General features: G+C 42.3%; 1 protein-coding gene across 1 annotated transcript in view; it reads left to right on the forward strand.

Annotated features, from left to right (window-relative positions):
• Positions 1-966: 966 nt before the first annotated feature.
• The window catches only part of LOC104271766 (PH domain leucine-rich repeat-containing protein phosphatase 1-like), a gene marked incomplete at its 5' end in the record, with an annotated part of 20,129 nt that continues 1,505 nt past the window's right edge, over positions 967-19,590 (forward strand). Inside the window, 8 exons of the mRNA XM_009866548.1 lie at positions 967-1,022; positions 3,503-3,703; positions 4,683-4,845; positions 9,538-9,668; positions 13,159-13,263; positions 14,200-14,394; positions 16,598-16,826; positions 19,051-19,590. Coding sequence (XP_009864850.1) covers positions 967-1,022; positions 3,503-3,703; positions 4,683-4,845; positions 9,538-9,668; positions 13,159-13,263; positions 14,200-14,394; positions 16,598-16,826; positions 19,051-19,590 — 1,620 coding nt within the window. The remainder of the gene's footprint in view (positions 1,023-3,502; positions 3,704-4,682; positions 4,846-9,537; positions 9,669-13,158; positions 13,264-14,199; positions 14,395-16,597; positions 16,827-19,050) is intronic.

The raw sequence follows: 19,590 nt of genomic DNA on the forward strand, positions 1-19,590 counted from the left end.
TATATATGTATTTTTTTTTTAGGACAGACGATTATAGCACAAAATTGACAAAGCTTTGGCAATAGCAGTCTGCTGGTTTGTTTTGTTCTCTGCCCAAAAAATGGTGTCATCTTTGTTGTCCTCCCTTTTTATTTTTTTTTATTTTAAATCCAAATAATATCTTGAAGGAATTACCATTTCAGAATGTAGTTGCCATTTCCTGCAAGGAACCTACAGGAAGGCTGGAGAGGGACTTTTAAAAAGAGTGTCCAGCGATAGGACAAGGGGAAATGGATTTAAATTGAAGGAGAATAGATTTAGACTGGATCTTAGGAAGAAATTGTTCAGTACGAGGGTGGCAAGACTTTGGAATAAATTACCCAGAGGGATTGTGGCTGGCCCCTCCCTGGAGATGTTCAAGGCCAGGTTGGATGAGGCTTTGAGCAACCTGGTCTAGTTAAGGGCATCCCTGCCCATGGTAGGGAGGTTGGATTAGATGATCTCTAAGGTCCCTTCCAACTGAAGATATTCTAGGATTCTATGATTTGAATGTAACAGCTGGTCAAAAGGAAAATGTAAATAAGGAGCATACTCTTTTCTGAAAAGTTAATTTTAATGATGTCAGCTACAGACAGAGATTAGTGACTATCCTGAATCTGGTGGTTGAGTGATATCCAGCTGTGACTCATTACGTGTGAGGTAGGGGAGATACCTTGCTACCGCAGAGTGCCCACTCTAGACTGTTGGTGAGATTTTGCTAGCCACCTTGCCTTTGTTCCCATCAAGGCGCTGAACTGTAGGTCAGGAGGATGGGGTTTTATTTCCAATGTTGTTGTATCACTCTCTGGAAGATTTGGCAAAAGGGCAGGAGAGTACAGAGCAACAGCTCTCGTCTTGCCTTTCCCCGTTAGAAAATGTATGCATCAAAACTTACTTTTGGCAGGAATATGAGGATTCTGGCCACTTCTAACACCACTGAGGGCACAGCTTGAAGTTTCTTATTCTATTCCAACAGATGTCCCAAGTTTATTAAAAGCAGAAGAGCTTTTGTTTGATTAATTTTTCTTCTGAACTTCAAATGTCTTCAGTATTGTAGACTGTGCTAATTTCAGCTTTATCAGAGCAACGTACCTTTTCTTATTCAACGTTTTCAGCGGTGTGTTGGGCTAGCTGTACTTGAGCAAGCCTACATCCTTCTGAACTTCATAGCCACAGGATGCTCTCTAGGTTATTTGTTCGGCTCTGGTTATTAAAAGAAGGTACCTGTGAAACATTTCAGGTTATTCTGGTACAGCTTAAAAGAACATAGGTAAAATACAAATGCCTCTTCTGGGTAGTGGAACATGCCCTTTCCTGGAGGATGTTTCACTGCCACCTCCTTATTCCTCCATCATATTTCTGCCAAAGTTCGCTTTTCCCAGCAGCTTTAAACCTTTTTGTTACTTCAGCCTTTCCAGGCTGAGCTGAAGATGGCCATTTTGTACTGAACAGTACAAAAGATACTGTGACTTTAATGTTAATCAAAGTGCCTTTTTTTTTGTGGAGAGAGAGAAGGCTATCAGGCATATTAGATTGAAGTTGCCAAAGTAATAATTGTCTGTACTTTAGCAATAGGTGTGCTTGCTGATACTTAATTAAGTACAGGAACCGTTGATGTGGTATGCTTCAGTTTAATAAGCCAACTTTCAATGAGCCTAGTATATTTTTAGTTCATAGCTAAGGGGTGCAATTGAGCTGCATCTTTTTAGAATAAATAAATAATTTTTAAAACCCTTTCAGCTGCTTATTCCCTTCTCCATATTAATCCTCCCTCTTCTCCCTCCCTTCTCTGGAGTTTTACCACCCTTGTGAATAATGAATGAGCCTGAGGATTAAACTGTGTTTAAGTGAACTCCTCTGTCTGTGTAAAACAGCTAACCTAGTTTCGGTTCTGTGCAGCGCTGAGAGATTTTTTTTTATTATTTTTTTTTTTTTTTTGCTTCTAATGGAAATAGTGGGTGTTTTTAATCCTTTGGCATTCCACGTGACTCCTCTGTAGCATGTCTGACCCTTATTTGCTGCTGAGCAAGTTTCAACCAGCTGCAACTCTTGCAAATCCACTCCATTCATTAATAGACCTTAAAGGTCAGTGTGGATTCCTGCGTGCATGGGAGAAGCTATCAATATTTTAGCGCTTTCTCTTAAGATTGATGACAGTAATGTACCTACCTTTTGTGTCCTGATCAGCTTGTATAGGCTTCAGCCAGCTTATTTCTGAGTCTCATTTTGCCTGTTGTGGTTACCTGTTCCCATTAGCAGGTAGGAGTGGGACAGCCTGGTTTGAACGTGGTCACTGCATGCTGACAGGTACACATTTAGTTCTTCTGTATCATGAGTTTTCCGGGGCAGCCTTTTCTGAAAGGAGGAAAGAAGAGAGAGGTCTTATTTCTGTTGAAAAGGCACGGTCATGCCAGAGTTGGTTACTAAAGGATAAATAACATTAGTTTTCCTTTTCTTTGGAATTGTTTGTGTGAATTCTAGCCCTCAAGATGCTCACAGTGTGTATTTCACCAGTGCTGCAGTGATCACCAAACTCCCCTAAAGAAACACGAATCCTCTGCCCCTAGAACTTGACTGACAGGAGTGGGCAGTGCCTATACCTCAACAGGTCTTGTTCCCATCCTGGAAAAAGTCCTCTGAGGAAGGAAAAATAACTTCATTTCAGTACTTCTTCAGTCCTTGCTGCTTGCAGTGGGACTGAGGAAAATATTGACAAGGGCTTCTGCTGCTTTGGGGAGTAGGGGAATGGCATTCAGGAACTCTGTAGAGATCTGGCTGTTTTGCTACGTAATTCAGCCAGCAAGTATGTAACTTCGAAAGTTTAATTTACCATTAGCACTGCCTCCCTCTGAAATCTGAAAGACAAATTACTACTTGGTCTCATGTTGGTGGTGTGTTGGGTTTTTTTCTCTGACTGGTGCATCTTTAGTTACCCAAATATTCAAAAAGTACTTTTTAATGGTTTGTAGTTGCTTTCAAGCCTGCGGGTTTAAACTAAACACTGATTGCACCTTAGCCTGTATTTAAAATACTGAAAAATTGGATGGCTTTTTTACCAGTGCCTTCTAATCACTTGAAGCTCAACTATACTCTCATGGTTCATTGATGATGAATTCAGAATTCATTTTTATGTGGAATGAATATGGAAATGCTGTGGTTTTGTTATTACTTTTACCCATAGGTACATCTGTAGTAATATTGGAGTTACTGAGGTCTTGATAAGAGAATAGAGGTGTTTTGACATACTCTTTTTTTTTCTTTTTTTCTTTTTTTTTTTTTATTGTGTTAATTTAAAATGTGAACAGAAGCATTGTTCGTATAATGCTATACTTCTGGTCTTTCTCTCTGTTGTTGTGAACTTGTTGCTTTTGACCTTTGCTTTATAACTATCTTGACTCTTAAAAATAGAGTTTTTATTTATACTTCTAGACAAAACCTGCAGGATGTTTCACTGAACTCCCTTATGCAACTTTTCTCTTTGCAGCCTGAGATTTCTCAATGCCTCTGCCAACAGACTGGAAACACTTCCTCCAGCCACTCTTTCTGAAGAAACCCATAGCATCTTGCAGGAGTTGTATTTGACCAATAACAACCTCACGGATAAATGCGTACCCTTATTAACTGGCCATCCACACCTGAAGATCTTGCACATGGCTTACAATCGCCTACAGAGCTTCCCTGCGAGGTAAGTAACTGGTTTCGCTGCCTCTGGCCCACTGGTGGGTGAAGCATTTTCACAGTGAGAACTAAATTGCACAGAGAGGCGGTGGCACAGGGCTGTGTTTCGAATGCAGCGATGCTGCAGTGGACCGGTATACCTGCTGTGCCCTCTTGCACGTCGCTGCTCTCTCTGCGTTGCACAGACAAGGGAGCGCTACGTGTTCATTGGCGTGTTTTGATTGCGCTTGAAACGTTTTTCAGCTGGACTAATTCAGCATGACAGCTGCACGCTTTTGTAGTCAAGCAAGGAGGTCTTCTGTTTTCTCTTGTTTGGTTATTTTGCTTACACCTGGTGGGCTTCTTACAAGAAATCTGTGAGTGTAGCAGTCTGGAAATGACTGAACTCGTCTGGGGAAAAATTCCTCTCGCTCCAGCAGGAGATTCTGCCTTGGCAGCAGTTTCTGTACTTTCAATTCACCCTGGTTTAATCAGAAATCTTTCAAGTGTAAGATGTGCTGTAAAGCTGACGGGGTACAACCTTGGAAAAGAGATGCCAATAAATAAAGGAAGGGACATCTCTGTCCTTGTGTGATGTTCTGAGCAGCTGGGCTTCAAGGAGAGGGGGAGGGAGGGAGGTGAATTTGGGGGAAGGGCTGAGTGGGATGCTAGAAGGCGAAGGGGAAAATTTGGGATGAAGTGAGAAACTAGGGTGGGAAGAAACGAGGAAAAAGAGGGAAAGTGAGTTGATGAGCAGGGAGAATGTAAGCAAAATAACTTATTTGAAAGGTAGCATTAACAAAACACTGACAGAAGCAGCACGCGTTTTGTTCCACAACTATGTTAGCGTCTGATGTGAGGAGAAGTGACAGGCACTGCTGTGCACAAAGATCAAAGTCTGCAATTTTATTTTCTTAAAATAATGAAAACCCCTGCTCTTATCACCACATCAAAATAAAATATGCATGTCTATTAAAAGAAAAATTCTCAAACTCTTGTTTTCATAGCAAAATGGCCAAGCTGGAAGAGTTGGAGGAAATTGATATTAGTGGGAACAAACTGAAAGCCATTCCAACAACCATTATGAACTGTAGACGTATGCATACTGTAATTGCTCACTCCAACTGCATCGAAGTCTTCCCAGAAGTCATGCAGCTTTCTGAAATAAAGGTAAGGAATTAATGTGCTTTGGAAGAAGCAAGTATAGCATGACTTTACCCATTCTGTTCTGCCCGCGGGTCTCTCATTGCTGCGGGATAGTATATTCACAGAAGTTGCAGAGACCTGACAGCTGCTTTCTCCTCTGAGGTCATATGCAAAGTATTCACCCCTGTGCTGCCTCGGAGTGGAATGGAAGAGCAGCCTCAAAATCTGATTGTACACTCACCTTCACTAGATTCAATCTTCTCTACCAAATAAGTGTTTGTTAATTGTCTTCCTGTGACAGTCTGTTATGATACAACTTAAACGTTTGGCAAGAGCTGTGCATAATTAACTCTTGCTGCCTTGGCAGTTGGTTGATTGGGTAGGAATGGACTTTGTTTAGAGCACATGTTAGAAACCACTGAAGCTGCAAAATAGGATAGGCCTTGGGGACAGAGATAAGTTCCAAGAGCACAGGATTTGAGTATTTAGGCAAGCTACTTTAATGTTCCTAATTGCAGTCATATTTTGCACAACCAGAGCAATGCTTAATCCACCTCTCGTATGTGCTTCCAGAAGTAATTCTGTACTTTTCCTGACACTTCTTTTTGTGGGATGTATTCTTTGCTTGACTGTGCTGAAGAGAACTACTGGCTTACCTTTTGTGAATTGAATTCCTGCTTCTTCCCTGGCCGTAGCGCAGTGTATTTCACGCTCCGCGCTGTTTCGGCTCACCAGAGCAGCGTACAAATCTTGTGATACGGCAGAAAATCTGTCGTTCTCAGAGGCTGAGAACTGATTACCCGTTCACCCACTCAAAACAACTTCAGAGTCCTGTGGGTGCTCTGTAAAGTCAAAAAGCTGAGTTCCCAGACTGCTCTGTGTGCCTCAGTGTCTGGGGTCAGACAGAGCAGCAGGAGCAGTAATTCTGTTGGACAGTGAGTACATGTAAAGATGAGCTTTGTGGTTTTAGCCAGGAAATCTCAAACAAACTTGTGGGTTTCTGAATACTCCTCCCTCTTTGGAACAATGGCCGGAGGAAGCAGAGGGCCATTTAGAATCAGTCAGAAGCAAAGCCTTTTTTCTTAGAGGAAGAATTGGGGTGGGAGAGTGAGGCTCTGCACAGTAAACACTTCTTTAAAAGTATGAGGATGGCATTAAGAAAAAAATTTAAAAATTAAATTAGGATAATGTAAACAGGCTCATAGGGAACAGTCAGCATTTTCATTTTGTTCATGTGTTCAAGGGAAAGCTGAATGTTGTATAAAAGCGTCGGTATTTAAAGTGCTACTCTGCCACAGCACTTAGCCAAAAAAACGCTCTTGGAAGACCTAGCAGTTTCTTCCTGCTGGTTCCCTAAGGTTATTTAGTCCTCATTAGCAGAAGAAAGAGGCATGGACGTCACTAACTGTTCTGGGACTGCGAGGATAGCGTGCATGGCTTCATCTAAGAGGGCAGAGTGCTCCAGGACTCCGCCTTTGTGGAAAGAAAGTACCGAAGCCAGGTTTTGACTTACATGTGATGGGTTCGTACGGTTGCCAGATGGGGAGGTGCCTTGTTGGGCACAGGGATTCTTCTGTCCTCTTGGTGATTTCTCTCGGCCAGGGTTGGTGTTTGTCAGTCTGCAGGTCAAGCATGTGCTGCCTGCCTGTATCTGTTACTTAGCTTAACCTCAGCTTTGTTGGAGGTGTGTGAGAGCATTCAAAATGCCCCAAAGTAAGATGAGAATTTATTGTTTAAGTATGAATTGTCGTTTGGTGAAATGAGCTTGCTTGTGGCAAAGCACAAAGTTGTATAGTTTCATATCATCTCTGTGATGATATCATATTTGGTGGTTATTTTTAACTGAGGTGGCAGTCAAACACTAAACTTCTTGGGGAACTCTGTTACCTGAGGTAATGACTGTTCTGCTTTTGTATTTAATTAGCCTGAGAGGCTGACATGTTATGTTTTTGGAGTCAGTGATACTGGAACAGTTAGTAGCAGCAGTTACCTTCGTGTCTGAAATAATTTCAGAAGGAAAGCTGGTATAAATGATGATGCTTTTACACTTGCAGTAATTCCAGGATATCCAAACAGAAGGTCCTTTTAGCGATACAATTGTCTCTAAGCCTTTTTACACACTGCAGTCAAGCCTACTGAAGTTATGTGTTGTCTGCTGTGTTAAAGAGACTGGTGGATGTCTCTGAGATATCTTATACAATACAGTTTTAGGGATTTTGTTGTATTTTAGGACAGCTATTTATACTGTCTGAGTTAAGTTTATCTGCACACACTAAAATATCTTGTGCGAGTGGCCAAGCAGCTGGAAGCAAACACATCTGAGTCAGTGCCCCAGCAGACCATTATAGCTGCTGCTTTACAGAACCATGTTTCTTTGCATTGCAAAAGAAAAGAAAAAAAGGAGAATTTTTAATTGTTATCCAGCATCCTGATGTTCCTTTGCAGTCAGTTCAAGAGTCCATATTGCTTGAGCAGAGCTCAGCGACCCAGGCTTGCTTTTCCCTCGTGGGACGTGGTTTTGCTTATCATCCAGTGTTTGTTGACCGATGAGTTACTTCTCTGTAGTGTTTGTCTCACTCGGCTCCCGCAGGGAGGGTGATATCGAAGTTTCTTGTTACATTTTTTGGCCAAACTCAAGATTTGAAATAAGTGAACATCTAGTAGCAGTAGCATCTTAAATATGAAACTCTGAACCTTTGGTAGTTGTTCTCCTAGTGAAGTAGGTTAGTATTGGTATGGCCACCTTCAGTTGCAGCTGGAGGTAACTCGGGTCCCTTCCAGCCTTGAGCAGAGCAGTTACTAAGCTGTAAATGTGGTGTAAGCAAATGATGACTATTAAGCCCTGTTTTTCAGCCAGCCTATCCAGTGCAAAATCCTGCAGGAGTTGTTCCGATGCTGCATGGGTGGGGCTAAGCCAGTTTGCATTAAAATGATGCATGAGGAAATCGAGATTAGTTAGGAAATACGTTTTCCTGCTTGCCTAGGGAGTAGAATAAGGACAAAATTTCACATGGATATGCAGGAAGCCCTTCATAGCCTGTTCTCCAAACAGTACAAATAAAACCTAAGAACTCTGAACCTGATAAATAAGCTATCTTCCCTGGTGCCTAGGGACCGCGGGACCTGCTATAGAGTGTTGCTACCTTTGACGTGTTGGGCATTTAATGAGAACGATGAAATTACTTTACCGATTTTTGTACTTGTTATTCCAGCATGCTTCTCCGTCAAATTTGTAATGGCATTGGGATGTTGAACACAGCAAGGCCTGCTGGCAGCCTCTTTAATCTGCAAAGTAATTACTTTGCTCTGGAAGTAGCAAGGAGTTGCGCAGAGGGAAAAAAAGCCTGTTGGCATAACTGTTCTGTTAAGCTGTCTCCTGTTTTATTTGCGTGACAGATTTAAACTCTGATTTCCTTATCAGGCTTAGATAACGTCAGCAGTTTGTTCTTCACAGATAATGAGGCCTCCATATTAGACAACTTCAGGATTCAAGATTTGGGTCGGAAATTTGTTATCTCCATTGTGTGTGTTTAATAAAGTGTTAGGAGATTTTGCTTTTCCAGATTTTGCTAGGTTATCATATGCCTTCTTCCAGCTCAGGACTCAATTTCTTTTGAATATACCTACAAAAATGAGAGTGTCTCACCTGTATCAATGGAAATTACATAATGGTCAAAATGTGAAGCTAGGAAAAGCTTCGCTCCCTACCTCCCTTTCAGCATTCTGTTTTATTAAAGTTTTTGAAATCTTTTATGCAGATTGAAAGTAGAAAATGGTCTTTCTGAAAGATGTGAATAGTTCTGTCCTCTCTTAAATATCTGCCTGATCTGTCTTTTGGGCGGGGGGGGGCAGTTTTTAATGCATGCTGCACTAGTGGCCCTGTAATAGGGTTTGGAGAGTTGGCTTTGTTCTGAAATGCCATATTTTTCCCCACTGTATTGACTTTCATCTAGATATGGGGTTTTAAACAGTGTTTGTTTGGGGATTTTCTCATCCTAATGTACTTGTTCTAGCTAATTTGTGCTTAGCTGGTGGATAGCCAGCAAGTTTCTTTGCTGGTTTGTATAATTTTTTTCTGAAATATTTAAGGTTTAGATTTTTTTTTCCCACTCATTTTATTGACTTCATATTGAAATATGAATCCATCTAAGATGACATGAATTAAAACCGTGTTTAAAACAACTCCAGTATTTTTTTTCCTTTCCTCTTCTACTTCTCCTCCCCTCCACATGTATTTATAACTATGCTTATTTAATACCAGTAAATATTGAATTCTTGAGAACCTGCTCATACTCATGCTGGTTTAAACTGACTCTGGGGGAGAGACTGCTGTCCCAGTGGCTTAGAAGTCCCAGCTGTATTTATCTCCGTTTCCTTTATCAGTAACATTTTTTTTTTCTTAAATACTTGAAAATACACTGATCATCTTTGTCTCGGTGAAGAGCAGACAGTACTTACTAGGTTCGTAACAAGATGATGCCTGGCCAGAGATGGAAATGGAGGGAACATATTTCTAGGTGTCCCGGACATCTGGTAGGGTGGCTAAGTGCCATATGAATTTTTTTCGTAAGAACCACTTACTTAAACGAATGGTCTTAGACCTATGTTTTCTGCCTTTATTGTTCATGAAACGTGCATTACTCCATTTAATCAAAGTCGGTATGGTCTTGATGACAGCTGAATTCTCTCACTTATTTGGCTGCTTTCCTTTTGCAGTGCGTGGACCTAAGCTGCAATGAACTGAGTGAAGTCACACTGCCTGAAAACCTGCCTCCAAAACTGCAAGAGCTGGACCTGACTGGAAATCCGAGATTAGCCTTGGATCACAAAACACTGGAGCTGCTGAAGTAAGTTACCTCACAGGGTGGGGACGGGGCAAAACAACTCCCGGCACTAGAATGTGACTAAACCACAGTCCACGGAAGCATAGATCTCTTTCAAGGAGCATGGCTCTCTGTTATCACTGGATCAGAAAGTAACAGATTATGTGGGTAGGTCAGAAACTGATGATTCGTTAGAAAGCACAAGTTTACCCACTTTTTCAGCTGTAACTCCTGAAGGGATCTGCTGGTCTAATATAACCACTATTGGACCAGTTTGATCTGTGTTTTACTGCTGGCATTAGACTCAGCTAAATTTTTTTTTTTTTTTAATTCCACCATTGAAATGCTAGTATCTGCATATATATTTTTTTGCTCACATTCATCGGCTTGGATTTGTCTTCACTATTGTGCTGCTTTTTACCTCTTCACGTATTATTTCTTGTTACCCTTTGTACCTCTCTTCTTTTTATCCTAAATATTTTGTATTTAAACCTCCCCTAAAGATGGCACATCCCTCACTGTGCTTGCAGCAAAGCTAGTTTTCATGCTGTGGCACCCTCTGTTTCCTTCCCTTCTACCTGTTTGTTTCTTGCCCTGGGACTGAAGTGTCATCCATAACTAAAATTTGCCAAATCCTTTGTGCCTCCTTCTGCAGCGAAAAAAAAAAGAGTTGCACTAAACCAGATCATCTGTGGACAGTGCCTTGAGCTTTTCTTATGTCCTAAAGGAAACTGCACCAGCTCCAAGTTTCCTTCTGAGTCTCTTTGATCCTTAAATATTGAATAATTCCAAGAAGGGTTGGCTTCACTTTTTAAGGGTTGAGTGGTTGCTTCATGTTGTTTGCTTTTAAATAGTTAAGATCAGACAGTTGCCTAGTCAACCTCAACTGTTGTGCATGCAAGGGAAACGTACAGTGTGAGTTTGGTTTTAGCTTGGATCAGCGGATTTATCAAATTTAAATGGAAATTTAAATAATGATGAGTTTTTAAAGGTAAAAATGCGATTCCATGTTCTGCAGCAGATGGTGAAAAAAGGGGCATTCCTCTATTTTAGGAGCTGTTTTACTGTGTACAGGAAACCTTCCCAAAGAAGCAACATGTAATGTTGCTCTGGTTCATAGGGGAAAAAAATAAAAAAATAATATTATGAAGCTAATTGACCTATATTGAAATGTCAGTTAAAAGATAAGCTTTTCTTGTATATAACCCAGAAGACAAGCCAGTCTCTTGCCACTTTAGGATTCAGGCATCATGTCCTATAGTAGTAGTGTACACACAGTAGTGTGGCCCAGTTACGTGCCGTATTTTCACTGGCGTATGCATTGCCTTTAATTCACAGAAAACTTTTTTTTTTCCTCTTGTGCGTTCATTGTGTTTGGTTATTTGTTGTAGCTTTGCTGGTGTTTTTTATTTTCATAAATAATTAAAACCTCAGGTCTGTTCACTTCCCTAATATTCATTAGCCACCATGTGGCGTTTCAGGACTCCTGAGGGGTTTCTCAGTGTCTGGTTCTCATATGCTACACTGAGTTCTACAGTACCCTGCTATAACTGACTGTGAGGGAGGAGGTACTTTTCACTTGTGTTTTTGGTGACAGGCGCAAAAATACTTGTGCACTTGGTACTTTTTATATCTTCCTTCTGCATGCGAAAGGCAGCTCTCCATCTGTGCCCTGGCAAGATTCGAGCAGGTAGTAGGGTAATATGTATTCTCAGTGCTGGTGAGAAGAAGAGTCCTGTCATGCATGCTTGCTTTTTTAATATGTATGGGCATCTTAAAGGAGGCTTGCGTGCTTAGGAGGGTGTTGCCAAGCAATTTATTGGATGTCAGGATTTTTAGTAGAAATTTAAATGGGGAAAAAAAAATAAGTGGCTACTATTCTGATTTTTAGGAAAAAGCATCCAGTTCAATTGCAACAGTCAATTTGAATTAGGGGGGAAATAAACCATGCTGTTCAGAAGTCTTAGCCCATATTTCCTGCATGGTAAATGCTGCCGAATATCATTCCTTTCCGGGCACACGGTCTGTCTGTAGTGGTGCCACTAGGGAAGCTGAAGCTGTGTTAAGGGAACTTTCTTCACTCCTACTGGGAAGCCTCAAGACAACTCGGGGTCCTCAACTTGCTCAGGAACCAGAGGCCAGTCAATCCAGTTAAAAAAGAAACAAACAGAAAAACCTTGGAGAATAAATGCTTTGTATGAGAAGTCTGTGAAGAAAGTATGTTTACTCATGTGTGTAGTGTTTTGCAGGTGCAGACAGAATTAAAATCTCTGCTACTTGAGAAAAGATCCAGGTTTCCAGTTTGATTTGGGGTCAGATCGTCTTTTCTAACGTTCATGACAAGATGTTTGCCTCCTGTTTCTCACACAGAGAGCTGCAAAAACAGGGGCTTAAAACGCCAGTGGTTTTAACGTTATTTATGTAATTTGTTTGTTTTTAATCTGCCCTTGCTGATGTACATCCTGCCTATTAGCGAAAAAGAAATCCAACTGGATGTGACAGTACTTCAGGTTATTTGAGGAAGGCTGTGCAGTGCTGAAAAGACTTTTCTGTGTGTTCAGGTCAGGTGGGGGTTTGGATAAAGAAAAATGAATGCTCAGAGTGAACAGTTAGACCTTTCTGCTTGCATCCTTTTATGATTCATTTGGTTCATGAAAGGTTCGGACGCCTTTGAAGTGTCTGCAGCGTGTGGGGAGCTCGCTTTCACTGCCTTTGGAAGGGAGCAGGAGGGAGCAAGGGGGAGGTCATCTCTCGCCAGCAAAGCGGGACTCTGAAGAGAAGGCTATAAACAGAGAGGGCTGGGCCCATTTTAAATCTTTACTATGCTGCACAAGATATTTGAAATTCAGGCTAAAGACTACGTTGGTAGTAAATTGGAGGCTAGAGGATCAAGGGGCTAAGTAAAAAATTGGACTGCACAGCTGGGGAAGGTAGAAGGGCAGTGCTTGCTGTTGGGACTAGAGGCAGGTTGGTGCAGGGCCAGGATGGAGAGCGTTTCTGGTTTGTGGGCATTCTCATGGAAGGCTGTTATTACACGTTGCTGTTTCTGAAGAATATACTTTTTTTTTTTTTAATCATTTAGGGGATGGCATGGGTCATACAGGAGGTTTCATTTGAGTACAATGAAAAAGCCCAGAGACTTGTTGGTAAAATGAGTGGGAGGGATGTATAAGTTAAAAAAAATCACTCACCTGTCCTGGCTTTCATCAAGCTAGTGACAAATTTGCCTTGTATTCCAGCTGGGCCAGGTTTGAAACAAATAGGGCAGGGGTAGGGCTGGGGAAAGAAAAGCCAGCTAAGCAAAACAGTGCAGCTGACATCCTCATAGAGGCTCAGTCATTTACTGCTTTTTTTGTTTTTATGTATACAAGCGCATAAAAGTAACCACTTGAAGTGTCCTCCTTCATTTTTCTTCTGTTAAATGTATTACCAAGAACCTTCACATTTTAAGCTGGATCATCATGTCAGCACTTGAACCCATTGCATCTTTTCTCCCTTCCCTTTCTCCTTGCAGCAATATCCGTTGCTTCAAGATTGACCAGCCCTCGGCCGGCGACGCTTCGGGAGCGCCGGCGGTGTGGAGTCACGGTTACACGGAAGCGTCGGGCGTTAAGAACAAGTACGACCTGGTGTGGTTTTTATTATACGAGCATCCTAGCAGCAGAGCGTGCCTCTAGGCCGATACAAAGAAATCCTTTTTTCAGTGAAAGTTTTGGGGACATTTTGGGCCTCACAAAGGCAGAGGCCATGCCATGACTCTGTATTTGTGTACCGGGCCCCTGCCTCGCTCCCTCCACTTTGGTCTTTGTTAGGGAAGTTGCTAAGATACAAGTGTAACCGACACATTTTTGTCTATGTGAGACTCCGGTACTTGCAAAAGATCTGAATGTTTAAAAGCATTTTCCCCTTTGCAAAGCTGCTTTATCTTCAACCAAAGGATGTTTACCAAGCAAATCAGAGATACTAAAGGAAGCGACAGAATGGCTGAAACTCTGAATATTCATAGTGTGTGGAGCTCCTGTGACTAAGGCAACACTTGACAAATAATGTACCAAGAGTCTGCTACTCTCTGTGTTACTGGCAATGTGATGAATCTTTCTTTGTTCCTTAAATACCTTTTTAGAAATCTTCTGCTACCTAGGTTTCTGTAGCAAGTGCCAGCAAGCCTTTGCTTACTGTTAACTGATTTAACTTGCAGCCTGGTCATCAGCGTGTTACATCACAAGGATGGCTTTTGGAGAAGCGGGCACAGTTTAAACCAGTGTTGTTTCAGAGATAATTTTACCCTTATTTCTACAAATAAGGGCTTTGTTCTTATGCTGAAAAGGAGGAAGAATCCCTAGGTCTTGGGTTGAACTTCCAGTACAGTTCCCTCCATATCTTAGCATGATGGATGGGCCTGACTCTTCTCAGAAAGCAATCCTGAAGGGCTTGTGAGCAGAGGTCGTTACAACCAGCTCCCAGAGCAGGCTGCATCTCTCTCGTCAGAATGACACAGTGAGAAACTAGTAGTGGGTAACCTCCTTGATGTTCTCCTGCTTCTTTTTTTTACTAGGCTGTGTGTGGCAGCGCTTTCAGCCAATAACTTCTGTGACAACCGGGAGGCACTTTACGGTGTTTTTGACGGTGACCGCAATGTGGAAGTGCCATATCTGCTGCAGTGCACCATGAGCGACATCTTGGCAGAGGAGCTGCAGAAAACAAAAAATGAGGAGGAATACATGATCAACACTTTCATCGTTATGCAGAGGTAAGTCTTGGAGCTGAAGCCTTTTTACTCATTGCTCACTGGACAGTTTCTTTGCTTTCAGGTCAGACACATGCTCTTTTTTTGATTCAAAAAAACATGAAAAGGGAAAAAAGCCTTAGTATCTGTCTACAGTGGTTTTTTTTATTGCTTGTTTTGTGAATACTACCCTCTGTTCCCTTTCAGGTGTGGGGAGAAAAACTTCAAAATGTCCCCTCCCAAACAACAAAAAAAAAAGCATCCCACCTGAAAAGTTAATGCTCATGACTAAGTGGTGGATGAAGGTTTACCCTTTGCTGATATCTTCTTTAAGTCTTAAAATCTTCAACTGGCTGTAACCAAGTCAGTGGTGTGAATCTCTTGATCATCTTTTCAACTTCCTTACTACTGCTGGCTGCAAAGCCTGTGCTGATCCTTTCTGTTTCTCTGTACCATTCAGGTACCATTTAAGGCTACAGAAATATTTAAAACAGATAGTCTGACTCTTTAGAAATGTGTATCTCCCATCATCCTTTTGGCCTTAGAATATTATTTGGGCGGGACCCATCCAGAGAAATCAGGATACAATATCTGTGAGTGTAATAGCGCTGTGTGGTGGTTTGGAAACCTGCGTGCCTGCTGTTCTTGACAGAAGAAATTGTGCCTGGGGAAACACTGAGCGAAGGAGGAGTACAAAGGGAATTGAACAAAGGAGAGGGAAGAGGTCAGGGAAACAAAGGAGAAACCAAATAAGCAGCTTAGAGACTGAAGGAGTGGATCAAGTTAAAAGCAGCATTGCTTATCGTTCACTTGCTGCACCTTTGGAAAGGAAAAATGCTGACGTTCTGGTACCAGGAAAGACAGAGAAGCAGTGGGGTGGTATTGAGCCTTATAAACACAAGAGAGAAAGTGCTTCCTTTCCATAACTGCTTATAATAGTACCTCAGACTGGTAGCTGAGAAGGTCGTTGCCATATACTTAAAATATTCAAAAATAGTAACAAATTTGAGTATTGAAAGTACTTATTAAGTGGGTTTGTTTACTACTAATGTAATTTACAGGAATGTGGCATTCCTACAAAAAGCTGCTTTTTTATTTTTCTTTCTGGTCTCAAGTCAGTATAAACTCACCACTTTCGTGGTGAACCAGAAATAGTATTCATTCCAGTTGCATTTAACCATTCATTGAGGATTATTACAGATGATATGCAAAACTCCTGAGGGATATTTTTAAAAATAAAATAAAAAAAGCCCATTGAAGCTTGGTTACAAATTTATTTGTGTATTCTCTCTGCAGGATTTTGAATTAAAAGCTCTTACCAGCTGTACCTCACCTTAATATAAATTTTACTAACCTCTATAATAGCTTTCTAGTTAGTGTAATTCCTAATTACTAGAGGACAAGGCCCTGATAAACATGATACTGGGAAGGAAGGATGGATGTTTTTTCAAAGTCTAACATTGAAATGAATTTACATCCTAATGACAGGATTCTGAAAATTTCAGTTTTATCTGTAGATGATTTTATTTTTTTACCCCACTATGACTCCTGCTAAAACAGCAGGCTTAAATATTACAGGTTAGTAACTGACAGGATTAAATGAAAAGTGTGACTTAGTACAGTGGAATTAAGAGCCGCTGCTTTTTTGGTCATTTTTTGGTCATTTGATACTTTGAGAACATGAATCTGAAGACATCACAAAACACTGAGCCTCTGCTTTCTGGTTTTGCTCAAAAATAGGGCCTTTACACTTAGAATTGTTATTTTTATAATAAAATCTGTAGCTTCAGAAGCCAAAGAACCAGCTGGGTAGTATGAAAACCCTTTTTAAGCTCTACCTGTACTCATTTACTAGTCCTCAGTAGTTTTCCAACGCTCTGTTTCCCTTGCTCTGACATTTAAAACAAATGTCTTTAAGATACAGAAGAGAGATAACTGTGAAACCTTTAAAAATGTGAAGATTTTTTGTTGTTGTTGTTCTAAAATCAAGCAGATTTGAGTATTTGCATATGTGTAAATAACACACTGCCTGAGAGTTGCACGTGATTTCGCTGCGGTGCTGCCGTAGTGTCACAGTCTTCAGTGGAGACTTTTGTTTCTGTCCCAGCGATCCTCTAGAGTCAGTGCCCTCCGTGCCTGTGGTTGCAGAACAGCGGCTGTTTCTCCGTAGTACCCGTAACGCTTGTTTTCCAATTAAAGAACAATCGTTGTTTTGTTAAAATTCCAGGAAACTTGGAACAGCTGGACAAAAACTTGGAGGCTCTGCTGTCCTTTGCCACATAAAACATGATCCCATGGACCCTGGTGGATGCTTCACACTGACATCAGCAAACGTGGGGAAGTGCCAAACCGTTCTCTGCCGGAATGGGAAACCTTTGCCTTTGTCCAGGTGTTACGTGATGAGTTGTGAAGAAGAACTGAAGAGGATTAAGCAGCATAAGGCCATTATCACAGAGGTTAGAGAACACATAGGGGCTGTTGCAACTTGCAGCTTCCTCACAGAGTATTTTCACAGCAATGCGTGAGATTACCTGTCTGCCTCTAAGAGATAACGTTAATGGTACGAGTTCCAGACTTGTGCTGTTCCCTTGAAGGTGATTCGTATCATGCAATCCAGTTGTTTTTTCCATGCCATGCTGGATTTGGTTAGCTTCAGAGAGCGAGCAACAGAGACAGGCTCTTTTGAGGACAGAGCCACACTCTTCTCAGTGATGTCCAATGACAGGACAAGGGGCAATGGGTACAAGCTGGAACACAGGAGGTTCCACAAAAACATGAGGAGAAACTTCTTTACTGTGAGGGTGACAGAGCCCTGGCACAGGCTGGCCAGAGAGGGCGTGGGCTCTCCTTCTCTGGAGACATTCAAAACCCACCTGGACACGTTCCTGTGTGATCTACTGTAGGTGATCCTGCTCTGGCAGGGGGCTTGGACTAGATGATCTTTTGAAGCCCCTTCCAACCTCTGACATGCTGTGATTCTGTGAACTGTGAGCATGTTGCATTGAATCAGGAAAGCAGAAATCCTCCTGCTAATGGGGAGAGGAATTGCAGTGTTGGAGATGTCATGAAGAGCCTCTCCACTTGAAAGGGATGAGAGGGCAGAGCACTTGGAGCAGTGCTGTCCTTCCCTTGGGAGACTCCTTGCTCCTGGCAGGCTGACTTAGCTCCTACGTTCCCAAAGCTGCCCTTTGACAGGCAGCTCTCGAAGAGAGCACTTACCCAAAAGAAAAACCCATCCTGTGCTCAGCTGAACCATGAGAGAGGAGAAAACTATTTGTCCCCTTCTTACAAGCTTGAAGCCAACACTGTCAGTTTTGCTTTGCCTTGTGTGACACATGCATAGGAATAGATAAATATTGAATCCTCCTAATGGTGGAGGGAAGGGCAGAAAACTCACTGCTGTATGCCTGTGAGCAGGGTGTGCGTAGGGGTCTGCTTGTGGAATAAGTCATGTGCCTATTGATCTTGCCAGGGAAAGGTGATGACTGGCTTCTCAAACGTGACGAGTTGGGAGGGAGTCACTCCAGCATAGCGTGCATCGCCGCAGCACACTCCTCGGGTTGTTTCACAGAGGAAAGGAGAAATTGCTGTGTTGAATCTTAAGATGACTCACTGATTTCATGCATGTTGATGGTTTATCGCTGCTGTCAGCCTTCTAACAGGGAATTTAGCAAGCTGACAAGGGTCTTTTTTTTTTAATTCCGGGTGGTTTTAAAGGGGAAGCGTTTTTTAGTCTTGGTTCACTTTTCTGTTATCTGTTTTATAATAACCACTGTGGTCATCAGATGGACCAAACGAGTGTAAATTCTCTTTTTGTTGTTGTTCTTGAACACACAATTAGCAGAGTATAGCTATCCCCAGCAGGCTGACACATAGCCAGGCTTGTTGTTTCAGACACTTGCTCTGCTTATTCTGGCAGCTTGGATTCTAACCAGCACAAGATCCTGGGATTCAGACATGCATGGGATTTACTTCTCAAACACATCCATTTTTACTCATGTTTTCCCTTCAGATATTACTCCTCCTCCCCTTGGAATTGTTGTATATAAGTGGAAACATAGTGAGCAATTGGGGCTTGTAAAACATTTCACTACAACTCAGCTGACTGAGAAATGCAGACTTGCTCTCTGCCTCATTTCACTCGTGTGCTTCATTTAAAGCCTTTTTTTTCTTTTCTTTTTTTTAAATCAACTTTTGTTTCCAAAGTGATGAGCCAAGATGAAACCTGATTGTTACAGCTGCAGGAGAAGAGTCGTAACCAAATGACCTGCCCCTATAGCAAATGGATCTCTGTGTGGCTTTGCCCTCTCTGAAGCCAGATATCATGGGTGGAGGAGGGATAAGTCTGACTCACTGGTAAAAACATTAGTCCAGTTGGCTCTTGCAGCTGCAGGAGCGGAATGGATGCCTTTTTATTGCAGAATTGTGCTTTGTTGGTCAGTGCATAGGTGATGCTGATGACAAATCAATGGGCTGTAGGAGGCGCAGGGCAGGGCTGCAAACCAGCCATTGCTGTGCTCTGATCCCACCTCCTTACAAGTCACTTTGCTTTTCCATTTTCTTGTCTGTAAGTAGTGGTGTTGGGGGTACTGCAACAGCCACCCGTAAAATGCAAGAACATGCAAGTGCTGTGTCTCCTTTTTTGCCTGGTTTCCACTTCCTTGTCCTTTCTAATTTCAGGATGGCAAAGTGAATGGTGTGACAGATTCAACAAGGATCTTGGGGTACACCTTCCTTCACCCAAGTGTCGTGCCACGTCCTCACGTCCAGTCCATCACCTTAACTCCGCAAGATGAGTTCTTCATTCTGGGGAGCAAGGGGCTGTGGGACAGCCTCTCGATGGACGAAGCAGTGGAGGCAGTCAGAAATGTGCCTGATGCCCTGGCAGCCGCGAAGAAGCTTTGCACTTTGGCCCAGAGTTACGGCTGCAACGACAGTATCAGCGCCGTCGTGGTTCAGCTCAACGTGACGGAGGACAGCTTCTGCTGCTGTGAGCTTAATGGAGTCCCACCACCCAGCCCAGGCATTTTCCCCCAGTCTGTCAACGTGGTCATCAAGGACAGGCCAACAGATGCGCTCGGGATGCCGTCTTCGAGCAGCGGCATGGCTTCGGAGATCAGCAGCGAGATCTCCACCTCTGAAATGAGCAGTGAGGTGGGGTCCACAGCCTCCGACGAGCCGCCCCAGGTAGCCATGAACGAGAATAGCCAGGCCTACCCA

This window comes from Apaloderma vittatum, unplaced genomic scaffold, assembly GCF_000703405.1.
Source record: "Apaloderma vittatum isolate BGI_N311 unplaced genomic scaffold, ASM70340v1 scaffold4253, whole genome shotgun sequence".
In the NCBI taxonomy this organism is placed as follows: Eukaryota; Metazoa; Chordata; class Aves; order Trogoniformes; family Trogonidae; genus Apaloderma; species Apaloderma vittatum.